The sequence below is a fragment of the Nipponia nippon genome, unplaced genomic scaffold (assembly GCF_047370975.1).
Source record: "Nipponia nippon isolate SJK-2023a ecotype South Korea unplaced genomic scaffold, ASM4737097v1 scaffold_2, whole genome shotgun sequence".
In the NCBI taxonomy this organism is placed as follows: domain Eukaryota; kingdom Metazoa; phylum Chordata; class Aves; order Pelecaniformes; family Threskiornithidae; genus Nipponia; species Nipponia nippon.
In genome coordinates this window covers 74,761,076-74,777,146 of record NW_028262336.1, presented here as the reverse complement: position 1 = coordinate 74,777,146, position 16,071 = coordinate 74,761,076, and the positions used below count along the sequence as shown (strand labels likewise).

At 47.8% G+C, this 16,071-nt stretch overlaps 1 protein-coding gene across 4 annotated transcripts in view; it reads left to right on the top strand.

The window, feature by feature from the left end:
* The window catches only part of CLDN10 (claudin 10), a 65,709-nt gene that overhangs the window by 47,265 nt on the left and 2,373 nt on the right, over positions 1 to 16,071 (top strand). For 2 of the 4 annotated variants that reach the window (XM_087757985.1, XM_087757984.1), the window contains exons 1-4: positions 778 to 1,043; positions 7,688 to 7,849; positions 8,014 to 8,095; positions 15,339 to 15,446. In XM_087757985.1, the coding sequence (XP_087614111.1) occupies positions 824 to 1,043; positions 7,688 to 7,849; positions 8,014 to 8,095; positions 15,339 to 15,446 (572 nt within the window). In that variant the 5' untranslated portion in view covers positions 778 to 823. Of the gene's footprint in view, positions 1 to 777; positions 1,044 to 7,687; positions 7,850 to 8,013; positions 8,096 to 15,338; positions 15,447 to 16,071 lie in introns of those variants that run through there. The other 2 variants (XM_009467039.2, XM_087757986.1) reach the window with 2 other exon arrangements.

Here is a 16,071-nt window from a genome sequence, read left to right as displayed (position 1 = left end):
TTTACCCGTGTGAGCTGCAGGCTCGTTTGCCAGTGCATTAAGACTGAGGTAGAAAATCCCAAGTTCATCACCTGACATTGCAAAACCAGCTATTAAAAGCTGTATCTTCTGCGGCCGGATAATAACAGGGGAGCAGCTGAAGTTCAGAGGAGTAAAAACCTTGCTAGGTGTTTCAAAAGCTCACCTCCTTGCGTGGCTACGGAGCCCTCGGTGGGGTCGGCACACCTGTATTCTACGAGCCTTGCTCAGAACTACCCTCCTGGCAGGGCTGTTTTGGGGGGACGGGGGGGTGTCTGCGTGCAGAAAGAGATGCAGGCCTGAAACCACGGAGAAAAGGCTAGGGAAGCGCCTGCCGAGTGGCTGCCGCCCTCCCCCCTGCCCCGCCACGCTCACTGCAGGGCAAGGACAAACTCAGGCCCGGCTACGGGTCGCCTCGCTCTTTGCTTCTTTTCGGGCCCGTTTGGTATCGCCACCGCGGGACCGCGCTCCCCTCCCCGCCCCGCCGCCCCGCCGCCGGGGCGCGGCCGGGGGGGACCCCGGGGAGGCGCCGCGGGGCCGGGCGAGGCGGGGGCGGCCCCGGGGGCGGCCCCGGGGCCCCGGGAGCTCCCTCTGCTGATTGGGCTGCGCGGCCCGGGGCGGCCGCCGCCGTCCCGCTCCGCCCGCTGCTGCTGCCGCCGCCGCCGGGAGCCGCCGCCGCCGGGAACCGCCGCCGCCGGGATCCGCCGCTCCCGGGATCCGCCGCTCCCGGGCTGCCGCCGCCGCCGCCGCCGCCGCGGCTCCGCGCCGCCCGCCCGCTGCCCGCCCGCCGCCTGCTGCCGGGCCCATGGCGAGCACCTCGGCGGAGATCATCGCCTTCCTGCTGACCATCTCGGGCTGGGTGCTGGTCTCCTCCACGTTGCCCACCGACTACTGGAAGGTGTCCACCATCGACGGCACGGTCATCACCACCGCCACCTTCTGGGCCAACCTCTGGAAGACCTGCGTGACCGACTCCACCGGCGTCTCCAACTGCAAGGACTTCCCATCCATGCTGGCGCTGGACGGTCAGGCTCCCGCCGACCCCCATCCATCCCACCCCCGCCCCCCTCCCCCGGTGCCGGTCTGGGGGGGGTCGGGGGCTCCGGGGCTCCTCCCGGGCCGGCCGCGGAGCTGGCGGGGCTGGGGGGCGGCGGGGGGTTCGGGGGGCGGCGGGGACCCCGGCGGGGACCCCGGCGGAGGCGGCTCCCCCGCGGGCTGGTGGGCAGGTGCCCTCCTGTCCCCGGGCGGGAGGCAGCGCGCTGCCTGTGCACGCCGTGGAAGCGGGGGGTCCCTAAAGCCCGGCGACCGAGGTTGTGTTTGGTGCCTAAGTGCCCGTTTTGGCCTTTCTCGCTCTCGCTACCTGCTTCCCCCCCCCCCCCCCCCCCCATCGGAAGACTCCGTGCGTGTGGATTTGACACAAGAAGAATGCAGGCAAATTTTTCTTGCCGATTTGTTTTCCGACTGTCGTGACATTCCTCTTTTTTATGGTTTTGCCCGCCGTGCAACGGTCGGTGGAGAAGAACAAGCCTTTGCGTCATTTTGTTTTAATTAATGTTCCTTTGCTTTTTTTTTTTTTTTGCTAAGTGGTTATTAACTCGGGTGTAATTGCTTCATTGATGAATGACAGTGTAAAAGCTTGGGGCAGTAAGGGGTGCAAAGGTATGCAAAAGTGATTCATAGCTCGGCTTAGTTTCAGGGCAGCCTTATTTTTGAAGCAAAGCTGAGTGTTTTGCTGTAGTGCCTGACACCAAAGACTGAGTTGGTGCTGCGTTTCTTCCCTGGTTAAGGGGAAACATTTTTGCCCTTTAAGGAAGCCCTACTGGGAGACTGGGCCACTGCAGGGAATCTTTACGACTAAACTTTTAGTTGATAAATCCACAGCGATTATGGCTGGTAGAAGCAGGGAAAGTGTGGATGGCATCGGTTTCTAGCCTCTGGAGTGACTGTAAAGAAAGGGAGGAAGGGTTTTTAAAATGATGGCACCTTTTCCAAGTTTTTATGGTCATAAACAACTAAACTGTAGAGGGTCCCAGTGGCTTTGATACTCCCGAAAAATCAGGTCTACGGTCCACGGTCTGGCCAGACACTCCCTTTGCACTGGAGTCTGGGAGTGGATTTTGGTGTGAAAGGTTTGTTTAAAAGGAAAAGAGAGTCTGTTAATCAAATAACTTAAAGAGATTAATATTATCATAAGAGGGATTAATATTCCCCTGAAGCTAATTAATATCAATATCAGAAAATCTTTAACCTCTGTATGTACAAAGGGCTAAAAGAGGTCAAGATAGTAAAAAGAGGTAATGCAGGCAACTCTTAAGCATCACTACTGCAGGATGCTTCCCTCGGATGGAGAAACACCGTTCCCCAGACCTTCTTTTGACCCAGCCCCATGGTGGCAGAGGGGTTTGCCGGTTGCTGCGAAGCGGTGGGAGAGCTGGCTCAGCTCCATTGCCATCAGTGACCCCATGGCCAAGTGTAGCAGCCGAGAATGCGGTTTCCAGGCTTGGGCAAGGAGCTGTGGTCTGTGTGCAGGCAGGCACGGAGTGATCACCAGCGCGTAACCTTTCGGATCCACTGAATCTATTGTTTAGCTGTTCTTTTAGTTCTGGGTTAATTGTTTTCAGAATAAGAAGAGCATAGTTACAAAGTGTGCAGAATTGGGAACATTTAAAATTCCAACAAGAAAAAAGAAACACGACAGCGAAGTCCTTACCACCCCTTCCTCCAAACGTAAGTCTGGGAAACCTTGTGCATTGGGTAACACGTTCCAGTTGCCCAAGGCATGAGTTTCTGAGGCACCTGCTGCACAGTGAAACAGCCACCCGAGCACTAACTCATTTGGGACAGAAGTGAATCCGAAATGCCCATCTGGAAGGCCCTTGCCAGACAGTTTATCAGTAGCGGAAGGAAGCTTGGCTTCAGTGTTGCTCAAGAACATCTCAGATCCTGGTACCCAGGCACAATGTGGATGAAAGGCAGGCTGTAGAGAGTAACGTAACCCCCACAGCACAGGCCAGGCAAGCTGGGACGGGGCGGAGGGGCAGCCACCACAACCAGAGTTGCTGTCAGTAGATAGCCTAGCCCAGGCTCCCCTCCTTGCGGTTATGGGCTCTGCTGGGAACCCGTTACCTCCTGGCAGTGGATGGGTACGTCCCCTTTTCGCCCTAACCCTTCCCCGGTGCAGGAGCGTATTCCGGGGCTGCAGTGTGTCACATGTAGCTTAGAAGGGTTTGTATGTCAGCATGAAGCCGAATCTGCCTCAGCCATCAAGTAGCCCCTCCCCTTCTCTTTGCACAGATTTATGTGGCTAATCCGGATCCCATTCCCTGTGACTGGGAACATGGGAACCTCCTCACTCCATCCTCAGCTGGGGGACTCGTAAGACACAAAAGGGCAGATCTGGCTTCCCGTTTTCCCTGAAGTGTTTGTGAGCAGAAACAATAACCCTAGCGAGATACATGCAGGAATAATGTGTTGCTCTCCTCGAAATGGTAGGGCAGGACTGGGAAATTACTAGAACTCTTTTTGTTGTCTCAGGGAAAGGTGGCTCCACTCCACTCCTTCCTCACGTAACTGGAGAGGATTTGCCTCGCAGAGCAGTTCCTCTTCTATGGAAATGTTTTTTTTGTCAAATCGAAACCTCTGAGTTTTGCTGGACTTCTTGTCTGGAGAGACCACTCAGGTCCACCAGAGGATCAGAGGCAAAACAAGGGGGCAACAAATTGCGGTGTCACCATGCTGGTTGGCAGAGGCAATGTCATAGTTTGGGTCAGGAGTGATCTGGATACGGTTTGCCATTACCCTTGTTTTGGTTTGCATCACGGAGTGGTCTTGGACTGTGCCCCCCGGATTGCCGTAGAGTGGCCCGGCAGCGGGACTGTCCTGACGGCTTTCAGGCCATCACTCCACACGAGCAGCTGCCAGAGAAAATGGCATGTGATGCTCTTCCCCCTTTATGCATTCCTGTACAAGAAATCAGTTTGGCCAGCCCTCGTGAAGGGCTCAGCCCCACTTTCTGTATGCAAGCAAAAATATTCTTGCTGTCTGTGGGACTTACAATCATTTTGGGTTTACTTTTGTGTGCTGCTGGTCATGGGTAGAAACTTAGTGGTGAAACCACCTCCCCAAAAGGGGACATATCAGTTACCGTGTTTCCAACAGTGGATCTGATGACCTTTTGCAAGAACAGAGCTGAACAAAAATTTACTTATGAGCTAAAAGACGCTATTAGAGCTTAGAAAACCATACAAAAGCAATGCTTGTGTACTTTTAGAAGGAATCTGCGCTGTATCTGTAAGACAACCTCTTATGCTTCACGTGATGCAGACTGCAAGATGCCACCAAAGGCATTTATTGTGAAAGTGACAGTCCTCAGAACTTTGCATATGGTTTTTTTCTGAGTGTCATATGATAGGAGTATATGGATTCCTCCTAACTCTTTGTGAGCATGAGAGGCAAGCGTGAAAGCAGTGAGGCAAGAAAGATGAAGATCTAACAAGATTAATTTGAATGCAAGACAAAACACATTTGTTTAAAAAAAAAAAAAACAACAAACCAACCACCTTGAAATAGGTTGCTCTTGGAATGCTGCTAAACATGACTTTATGAGTAATTCATGTTTGTCTGCTTGTCTGTTTAAAACATACAGCTTTTTGTTGCTTGGGAGCTTCATTTGGGTGGTCAACGTGTACATGGCAAGCTTCCTACAGGAGCCGGTGCAAATACAGAAAATAAATATTTGGAAAGGGGACAATCTTTGGTCTTGAGTGGAGGAGTGTGAAGAAATAGGCAGCTCCCCCTTACTCTTCTCTGCATTATAAACCTTGGTGAGCAGTGCAATGTTCTTGCTTTCTAGGAAGCAAAGAGAAAGTTTAATTACTCTTACAGCCAGATGCTATACATAGTTTTAATGTAGGGCCCAAGCAATAGGAGGCTGGATTTGGTGAAAAGGTTGATTTCACCCTTTCATGCTTCCTAATGCTCCAGTCAACCCAGTGGGACTAACAGAGTCTTCTGCTCTTCTGTGTTACTGGTAGAGACTGTGATTTTTTTTCATATATTTTGTTTTAAAAATGTGTGCCAGTTGGATGATTGCTGTGGTGAACTGAAACAAGTCCCACTATGGCTGGCCTGCCCAATTCGGTGAAATATTTAGTGAGGAAGGTTATTCATTCAGCAGAACCGAGCAGTCCTTCAGCTCATGCTGTTTATAATTGAAAATGATTTCTGGGTGAGCGAGTTAATTATTTCTTGCTGTCTCACTACCCTCTACCTATTCTAAAACTGCGTATTGACCTTCAGGAACAGATGAATTTCAGCCATGTGTTTTTTAGCATATGCTGGTTATTTTGGTTGGGGTGAATATTTACTGTTTCTCCTAGGAGGTTCAGACATAAATAAAAGTTTAGAGGTCCTCTGGGTAAATATGTTCATGGTTCAGCACTTTAATGTGTCAATTAGCTACTAACGGTGTCAATAAATTGGACCTGTCAAAAATAATAGCTTCCTTGCCAGTCTTCATCTCCTGCTTTACCTGTGTGCTACAAGAAATACATTACACACCATCAAAAGTAGTAAAAGCCAACTTTTCCATGCCTATAGCAAAAACTAACAAAGCGAGGCTGCCTTCTTCAGACTTGGGTTCTCTAAACTAAGAACCACCTTTTGCAATCTTCGTAAAGCCCTTTTCCTACTGACATCCCTTGGGTTTTGCCCGAGTGAAGAAAAAGGAGTAAGAACAGGGGATTGGACTCAAAAGCAGAGGTGTACCTGTCACCCAAGTTTGAACTGAACTGTTTGGGAGTATGGTTTTATGTCACTGTTGAGGAAATTTTACTCTGCCCAGTTGGATGAGAAAGGTGGTCATCTCGCCGGATTTTAGGTAACCGCAATCGGGCTGTTCACTGTGAGTCACCCTAGGCTCTCCGCTTCATTTATCATGAATGGAGAAAAGGAGGTTTCTCCAGAGGGCGGCTCGTCCTTCTACCATAGGAGTCTACCTTATAGTTCAGACTTAACATACCTAATTATAACAAGAGATACTTCAGCAGGCACCAATGACTCTCTCTCTTATATTCCAACATGACAGCCATACAACAGCTACAGTTATTTCATTGGCTATTGTATTTCTTTAGCAGATGGGCTACAGAAACGTGTTGCAAATGAAAGAAAGAAGTCTATATGCGTGCCAACAGATGTAGGTAAACGGCAGTAGGTTGCGTTCACAGGCGTGCAGCACTGCACCTGAATTCGGTAGGACTGATAGAATGCGGTGTTATGTGGTACAAATTGCTTCGTGTGTGCTGCCTGTTGCTCAAAGCTGTGAATCAATGGGGTTTTTAAAAATATTGTGCAAACACAGCGCGGTCATCCTGGAGCTGATATGCCTCCAAGCAGCAGCCAAAGTGGGTGGCAGTAAGGAAAGGAGAAGGCGGCCAAGCATCAGTGATAGCCATCTGCAGCTCAAGGACCTGCCAGCCAGACACAGGTTTCTTTTTAATGAATGCATCCGGTCTCTTTTTGAATCTCTGTAAACCTTTAGCACCCACAGACCCCGTGGAAAGGAGTTCCACAACTTAGTCATATGAACAAGCGCACTTTTTGTTTTGAATCTGCTGCCTTCTGTTTTCGTTGGATGTCCTCTAGTTCCTGTTTTAATATATTAGTTTCCTATATATTAAAGACTTTTATGCAGGTTTTTTTTTTGTTTGTTATTACGTAAAATTTGGTGTAATAGGCAATGAAAATGTGATTTAGCTCTCAACATTTCCACCCACTGGAGATCAAAGCGAAAAGAATGAATACCCTAACAGTGGAAGTACATTTTCATTTTAAATGAGATGTAACAACAGGTTATGAAGAAAAACATCTTGTGATGGTTATTCAGCTGTGCAAGATTGCAGTGTTCCACCCCGTAAACAGTGATATGAAATTATCACAGTCTTTCAATTACGAGATATTCTTGGAAGGGAGAGGAGGCCGAGCAACCCGTTGTCCTGCTGAAAGGCCCTGCCCTGGGAGGTCCAGCTCAGAGCAGCCTCAGCCAGCACAGCAAAATTGTATGTGGCTAAAGCCAGCCACATTTGTCCAGGCTTAACTATGGCAGTAGTTTTATCTCAAAGGGTTACTGCTGCCCATGAAGCTGAGCATGCTTGACTTCCTTGTAGAATGAGGGCCTTCTTGGATCCAAATCAAATCAGTGGCAAATGCAGGCAGGCCCAGGACCCCAGCCAGGGTCAGCGCTGTCAATCTGCTGCCAGTCGTATTGCATCTGCAACGCACACGCACAACAAGACGGACATGTAAGGCTTGTTTTGTGGGCACAGAGTGGCTCTGCAACCTGTGGCAGCCACTGCACAGACCATGTGGAGTAGCTCTTCAAAACCTCATGGGTACAACCTCTTGCAGATACTGTACCCGATGCCACGGGATTATTTTTTGCAGCCCTGAATACCATAGTATGTTTCTTATGAGCTGGGCTCAGGTGATGATGCCCTGTGAAGGGCATACATCACCTAAGAGAATACACTCAATGGCAAGGTGACGTGACTCCAGCCAAGGTCTGATTCGGTTTGCAATAGCGAATGCCTAACGCTGCGCGGAGAGAAAGGAGCTGCAGCGAAACCTGTTATGGTCCCAGTTCTCACGTTAGCCTTACTCTTTCTCACTGCAGGTTACATCCAAGCCTGCAGAGGGCTGATGATCTCCGCCGTCTGCCTGGGCTTCTTCGGTGCCGTTTTTGGACTGGTTGGGATGAAGTGTACAAAAGTCGGAGGCTCCGATCAGACTAAAGCAAAAATAGCTTGTTTAGCTGGACTGATTTTCATACTCTCTGGTAAATATACCTTATTTCTCTAATTTTGGGTATTTGAAGTCATACCAGAGCTGCTGCTTTTCTGCAGAAATCCACGCACAAGTCTCCATGACTTCATTGGCTTCAGAGTCAGGCCCAAAGCTCTTCTGCTGGCTCCACTGAATGGTTTGTCTTATGCTTTTCAGGGCTGTGCTCTATGACTAGTTGTTCCCTGTATGCAAACAGGATTACGTCTGAGTTCTTTGATCCTTCTTTTGTTGCACAAAAGTAAGTACTTTCCTATACCAATAAATCTTTGAAAGAAGTAGACCTTAAGTTTCATACTGCGCACCAGAACCCATTTAAACAGAGAGCAGGCGCTTCTCCTGTTAGGCAGAGAAGGAGAGTGGGCTGCTGTTTTATTTAATCATATTTTCCAACTGTAGTAACTGTGTGCTGAAATGTATTGAACAAACACCTCCCTGTACAGCGATTGCTCTGTAAGCTTTACGCCCAGGCTTATCGTGGCTTGGCAGGGTTCTGCCCCGCTTGCCGCAGAGCAAATGGGGTTAATCAGGAGTGAAGCTTGCGTTTATGTCAGAGATGCAGCAAAAGGATTTCACAAGACAGAGGCACTCATTAGGCGCATCATTCGATAGGAAAGGAAGAAAATTATTTCCTTAAGCTTTTGATAGAAGGTTGTTTCCATAAAGGTGTTGAGCACTGTGCAATCTTGACTCCTCTTGAAGAGAGGTTTTGGCAGGCTCTGTGGACTTTTGCTGATGTATTTTCAAATCCAGATGACTAAAATTTGGATCATAAACCTTATTGTGACCCATGATTATATAAGCAGTAACATAAATGCTTTGACTGGTGAATGGAGTCAAATCCAGTTGGCGGCCGGTCACGAGTGGTGTTCCCCAGGGCTCAGTGTTGGGGCCGGTCCTGTTCAATATCTTCACTGATGATCTGGATGAGGGGATTGAGTGCACCCTCACTAAGTTTGCACATGACACCAAGTTGGGTGGAAGTGTCGATCTGCTGGAGGGTAGGAAGGCCCTACAGAGGGACCTGGACAGGCTGGATCGTTGGGCCGGGGCCAGCTGTATGAGATTCAACAAGGCCAAGTGCTGGGTCCTGCACTTGGGTCACAACAGCCCCATGCAACGCTACAGGTTTGGGGCAGAGTGGCTGGAGAGCTGCCTGGCAGAAAAGGACCTGGGGGTGTTGGTTGACAGGTGGCTGAACATGAGCCAGCAGTGTGCTCAGGTGGCCAAGAGGGCCAATGGCATCCTGGCTTGTATCAGGAATAGTGTGGCCGGCAGGACCAGGGAGGTGATAGTGCCCCTGTACTCGGCACTGGTGAGGCCGCACCTCAAGTCCTGTGTTCAGTTTTGGGCCCCTCACTACAAGAAGGACATCAAGGTGCTGGAGCATGTCCAGAGAAGGGCAACAAGGTTGGTGAAGGGTCTGGAGCACAAGTCTGATGAGGAGCATCTGAGGGAGCTGGGGTTGTTTAGATTGCTGGAGAAGAGGAGTCTGAGGGGAGACCTTATTGCTCTCTACAACTACCTGAAAGGAGGTTGTAGCCAGGTGGGGGTCGGTCTCTTCTCCCAAGTAACAAGCGATAGGATGAGAGGAAACGGCCTCAAGCTGCACCAGGGGAAGTTTAGGTTGGATATTAGGAAAAACTTCTTCACCGAGAGGGTAGTCAGGCACTGGAACAGGCTGCCCAGGGAAGTGGTTGAGTCCCCATCCCCTGAGGTATTTAAAAGACGGGTAGACGTGGTGCTCGAGGACATGGTTTAGTGGTGGACTTGGCAGTGATAGGTTAACGGTTGGACTCTATGATCTTAAGGGTCTTTTCCAACCTTAACAATTCTATGATTCTATGATTCTATGACTATACATGTAATTAAATTTAAGGGAGTGAGTGTTTATAGAATGGCAGGATCCATACCAGAAATAATGAGCATCCCTGAAGACTCCCTTTAAAGCTGTGCAAGTTCTCAGGACCTACAAAGGCAGCAATTCACGGACCAGTGCTTGGATTTTGGATTCCCATCTTATCTACCAAGTCTAAAAACAGTGGCTGTAAACTACACCATCATAGACTTCCTTGGTTTGGCTGCTTATGTAACGTAAAGTTATCTTTAAAGACAAGAATTTCAAAGTTTTCTTGGTGGTGATTCCAGAATATGTCAAACATTGAGTATAAATTTCCCTGAGACCCAGGTAAGGGCTCAGTAAGGAACCGTGAGCCTTTCTTTTTCTTCTTGATAGAAAGAAAATAGTCTGAATAAATAACATTAACTGGATCCACATTTGTGGTAGGGCTGACACTGCGTCTCCTGTCTTGAAAACAGGTTCATATTAGTTTCCTCCATAATTCTGATGTAGTTTCTGCTTGTTTGATACGGTGAGGACAGGATCCAAAGGCCTCCAAAAGAAACAAGGATGTGAGGTACTTTGAAGAAAATGGAGCCTGCCTATATAGCCAGAAGTTAATTATTCATCAGGCTTACTGTTCTAGTGAAAAATACCGTGATTGTTGCCAGAAGTCCCTTTCCTACACTGTATTCCTACGCTGTTCTGCTGCAAAAGAGCAGGCAGACCTCACAGCGGAGTTTTACTGTGAGCAAACGCGAAGTTCAGTTCAAATATTGAAATAAAGGTAATAAAACATCCTCTGCAGAAATTAACTTTTTCCTGAACAACCAGCATAGCTCAGCTGCATGCACACATAATCGCGACTGCAAAGATAAAGGCAGAGAGGAGAGCCAGAAGTTGTGGCTTGAGTTGCACACAGCGTAGCTCATGCAATGACCTGGTGTCAGATTAAGCTAATGGCGGCATTTGACTCCTTTCTCTCTCAACCAATGTAAAATATGTTGGAGTAATGATGTATTTCATTGCCTCCTCTGAATTCTTACTTTGACATGCATTGCAGAAGCATTTAATGTGCTTTGTGGGTATAGTGTGGAAATTTGGCATTGGCTCTTCACTGGGAGAGGGTGCTGCTTTGAATTTCAACCTTTCATCTTTTGCTACGCATTTTGCTTCTGATAGTAGTCTGGCAGTGTCAAAGACAGGCTTGAGATACCGTTAGCAGAAAGTGAATGACACGAGATGATCAGCGTCATCTCAGCCATCACAATTTCCCTCCAGCCTTCTGCGTTTGGAAGAGGCACCCTGAATATGTATGGGTGCAGGAGTAACCAGAGACCTGCCTAAAGCTGTTGCTCACGAGACTTCTGGTTTGAATTTATGTGCCTAACTGAGGAATGGCAGGCACCACGGGGACACCCTGGAACCTGCCTTACTTAGAAAGAAATCTTAGGCTGGATGCCTAAGATGCAACAGTTTGCACTGCCAGTTTAAAACAGCTCCAAAGGAATTGTTTGATCCTATGTAATAACATGTGCAGAGTCTTCGGGACAGCACGGGACGCCTTAGCGCTTGCAGCCAAGATGGATTGTATTTTTCTTCAGATGCCTCTAATAGGAGAAAACCTGTGCTTCTGCTTTGCTGTCTTGCTACCGTTGCTCTTGCAGCTTCTCTTAGGAACCTATTGTGTCACTTTACTACTTTTAATTAAAAAAAAAGCCCCTGTTATAGTCTATCCTTTCTGTCTCTTGCCACAGTTTGAATTCCGTAATCATGATCATTCTTACTGAGGAGCGGGGTTAGTTTATCCAAATTATCTGACTAACTTCCCATTCTTTTTTATAGAGAATTGTTTCCCTTCGTCTTTCTTGCCTCTGAATGGATCATGCTCAGTTCACACAGGCTCTCTCTCCACTGTCCTGCTGTGACATTTGAATCTATTTTTCATTTTTCAAGAATCATAAGAATTAAGACACTGAAAATGTATATTTTCCTTGGGTAGCTGTGTAGATTCATTGAGTAGGTAGGCATGTCCTTTACATATGCCGACATCCAGTTGGCTAATGAAGCTTCCACTGGCTTGCTTGGGAGTTTGCTTCATGGTCCTAATGTATGTAACAGCTAGAATATTTTTCTTCTGTACTGATATTATACTTTTTTCCTTTCACTGAATTCTCCCTCCCTGTATTACAGTAAAAAATCTGCTCTTAGCCTGCTTGGTCAGTGTAGTTGAAGGTGCCTTTCAGTTCTCTGCAGTTGAATTCTCGTAGTCTTCAGCGGTCACCACCTCTAAGCCTCTTCATCAATGTCCTGTTCCCCCCCCCAAGCTGCCAGCGGTCTCTAAGCGATCTCTAATCAGATTGATTTCACTGATCGGAGAGAGTGGATACGCAGCCACAGACTTCGGGCAGTGGTTGCTTTGGTTCTTGCAACCAAGAATTACAAGAACAGAAGACTGTTTCCTGCAAAGATTTTAATGATAAAGAGGGAAGGGAAAAACACAAAGTGCAGCAATTTCTAAAAAAGCCTATATCTTTTTTTTTTTTTCTTTTTTTCTGGAGGTACCAATGTATATAAGGGTTTTTTCATATGGTACGGTTTTTTTTACATACTGGATTTTGATGGGAGGTTAGGCTTGGCTTCTTAAATGCTGAAAAGATGGATTGAGTAAAATCCAGGGAGCCATACACAGGTTGATATGCAATTGAAAATTTAAAGTTTTCCTCATAAGCATCAGTGTAAATCAGAAAGTTTTTTATCTGTTTAAAGATGTGGAGGAAAGACCAATTATGCCAGCTCCACAACTCATTAATGTAGCGATGTGGCAGTCACGCAAGACGGGTCCATGTATGCAATCTCTTTATACATGTTATAGTAACAAATGTTGCTTAACAAGTACAAACAATCCCAAGAACAAAGGCAGGACCCCATGTCTTCTTTCCCAACTAGTAGGCAACAGTCAGGTAACCCTCTTCTACCCAATTAAACCCAGTGTAATCTTCATTGGGTTCCTGTACAACTAAGGAGCTTCAGGAGGGGAGGTGGCACTTGGTCTCCTTATCTCTCTCCCATTAGCCTCTGGCCAACCGTTTGATGTTGTTAGATGGAAACATGGAAATCAACTTGTGTTTCCCACTTTCTAGGCGAATAGTCTTGGCGAGTAAGTTATTACAGCAACGGCCTTCCTAGGTCTTGGTCCAGCTATGTTCTCCAGCACCACGGTGGTCTGCACTGACTTTTGTGGGGAGCCTAACCCCGATCCACGTACCTTCGGGGTGCTCTGGCAGTACCTGTGGGGATGGAGGGATCCCCAGGGTGGGGCTTACCTCGTGTCACTTCACGTCAGGGTGAATCACTTTGATCTGCCTTTACAGCTCGTTCAAGAGGCACCTTGAGGGTGCGATGCAGCACGCGTATTTTGGAAGTGTGCTTTGTGTGTGTTTCTTGTGTGTTGACTGTAATGGGATCCTAGGCGATGAGCTCTGATGGTAGATACCTGCTTCCAATGAGAGAACCCCCAGTCCTTGAACAGACAAAAATCTGCTCAAGTCTTGTGAAAACCGTAGCACATGGTTGGAAATGTGAGTTAAAATTAAAGCTTTACATGTTTGGCAGATTTTGAAGTCAAACGGGGCTGGGTGCGGAGTTTTCCAGGGTGAAAGGCAGCTGAGCTATGGTTTCCAGCAGTTTAATTTGGGGGTTGGGTGCCTAAGTCCCACACCGGGTATGGAGAATGTTTGGGGGAATCTGATCCTTTTTTAGCAAGGGATGATAAATAAGAACTCCGCTTAGGGTGACGTGAACAGAAGATGAAAAAGAAACCTAGAAGTTAGAGCACTAGCGGGGCCATGAAGAGTCAGGTGCAAGCCCTGACGGTGTCCTACCTCTGAGCTCTGATGGCTCCATCTCTTTTGGGCAGTAAGTCCCTGAGTCAGAAATGACTTGAACCTGAGCGTCCATGGCATCTAGCACTGATATCCTAAGTGTAGCTTTTTCTCCCTGTATGACTTTTTTTTTTTTTAAAGTCTGCTTTACCTCTGGGTGGAATCTCAAGAAAACATGGAAAAGCGATTTTTTTGTTCTCCAGCCAGTATATGCCCCCTTGTGACCTATTATAGAAGTCACTATATCATTTTCTGGGTGTCCAGGCTCACTGGCAATTTTTGAGTGTTTCCACAGTATCATCTTTGTAAAGATGAGTTTCGTAGAACAGCTTACAGGTGTTTTCAGTTACGTGTTTCAGCCAATGTTAAATTAGGATCTGTTCACCTGGAATCAGCCGCACAGTCTTTCAGTTGTACAGGCAGGCCGTCAAGCAGAGGCTTTCATTCGACTGCCTCACCAGAGCTTACAATAAATAAACAAACTTACTACAAAAGTTTGAAGAGTAAAGCCACCTGACGGATAGCTGCGGCTGGATGGGGGACGGGGCCCGTGGTTTCAACACAGGATCCTAGTAGGCAGAAGGAGATAAAGGTTTCCTCAAGGAGGAACTGGAGCAGAGAAGAAGGAGCAGAAGACACTGTCCTAATAGTGAGGAATATGAGACTCTCGAGACTGTTGGGCCTGCGGTCTAATGCAGGTCATCCTGAAAGTGATGTGAAGAGCGGCACCTCAGGCGAAGAGCTGGGGAACGGAGCAGGCAAGTGGCAGCCGTGGCTTGCCGCTCGTCTCGAAGCTCCAGAGCTCAGGTTATGGGCGCTGAGCTCAAGCAGGGGGAGGAAAAGAATGTCTTCCCCATGCCCTTCTTTTCCATCATTTACTACTGTTGCTTTAGAAACTTGGACTTAACCTGTGTGTGATAACGCTCCTGCAGCACCGCCATCTCCTCTTGGAGTCACACTGGGCAGTTTCTGGCTGCAAACAAATGGTCCCTGCCCTGGGTGGCAGCGGGGACCGTTGCTGGCGACCTGGAGCTGTCCCCAGGGGCTCGGAGGGGAGCGGTGTCTTCCAGCCTGAATCCAGCCACAGGGACTCGAGAAGCAGAAAGTTGCCGGCACATGCATGTGTGCATGTGTACACACACGTACATCTGCGTATGCATGCGTGTATGTGCCTATGCATGTATCAGATACACCTGTATATGCATGTATTGCGTGTGTGTGTGTATACATATTGCACATGCATATTATATATACGTACAAAACCCTCATGTTTTAAGCAGGCTGGAGTGTGGATAGGGAGGGAGAGAGATCCTGAGGGCCAGAGGGGAGAGTTAAGGAGAGCTGTAGGCAGCAGCTCCAGTCGCCGGCTCAGTGAAAGCCCCAGTCCAGCTTGGGAGCCAGCGGGAGCAAAGCCAAAATGGTGCGAGGGGACAGGAGCTGTGCGCTGTAAACGGGGCAAAGAATCACCTAACCCCGCAGGCAAGCAATCCAGGAGGAGATGTGGAAAGCCAGGCACCCTGGCTGGCTGCGTGGGGAGATAAGCCTTGCCCAAGTGTGCCGCAGGGACAGGGTTTGCCTCCTGAGTAAGAGGGAAATGATGAAAAGAACACGGGTGAATGGCAGAGCTGCTGATTTTGCGATGAATAATGTCTATGTCAATGGAAAGGTATTCAGGAAAAAATAAAATTTCATTTTTTTATTCTGGAAAACTGTTCAATTCATGCTCCCTTTTGTTCAACCCATTTATTAACTTCCTGTAGGTATGAATTAGGAGCAGCTTTGTTCATTGGATGGGCTGGAGCTTCGCTCTGCATAATTGGTGGCAGTATATTCTGCTTCTCAATAGCTGAAAACAGCAATTCTCCAAGGTAAAATGCAAGTTGTACTTATGAAAGAAGTCAATGTACTTGCTATATGTATGTGGCTTGATTACTTTCCAAAACACTTTGTAGTGAGGTTCAGAAAAGGGTTGTGTGGATGAAAGAAAATAATGGGATTTAAGGATAAAGCTCTGTCCATCGTTAACGTAATTAAGAAAAGCTGTTGACTCAGAACAAATACTTGTGTTACATATACTTGATAAATTTACTACAGCTGGAAAAAAAATGCATTCACTGATGTAGGAAAAGTGGTCAGGTCACCTTACAGATGTGAACAGCCAAGTTTGTTTAATGACAAATCATCAGATCAAAAGTGAGCGAGGTGAAGGACAGTGGTGGTGGCAGTGGGAGCTACAGCAGCAGAAGAGGGGCGGTAACGAAGAGGCCGAGCTGGAGGGAGGAACCGTTCACCCAGGATCTGCCACAGCCTAAACGTTTCACGATTGGGCCCTAGTTTACTTGGCTGTGAACGAGGGCTACGAGTTTATATAAAAGTGAATTGCAAAGAGAGATGCCGGAGGGGAAATGTCAAACTGGAATGAGACCACAGTGGCAAGGAAGGTGACCCCCTGCCCCTCCCCTGAAATTTATAGGTACATTCCTATGAATTTCT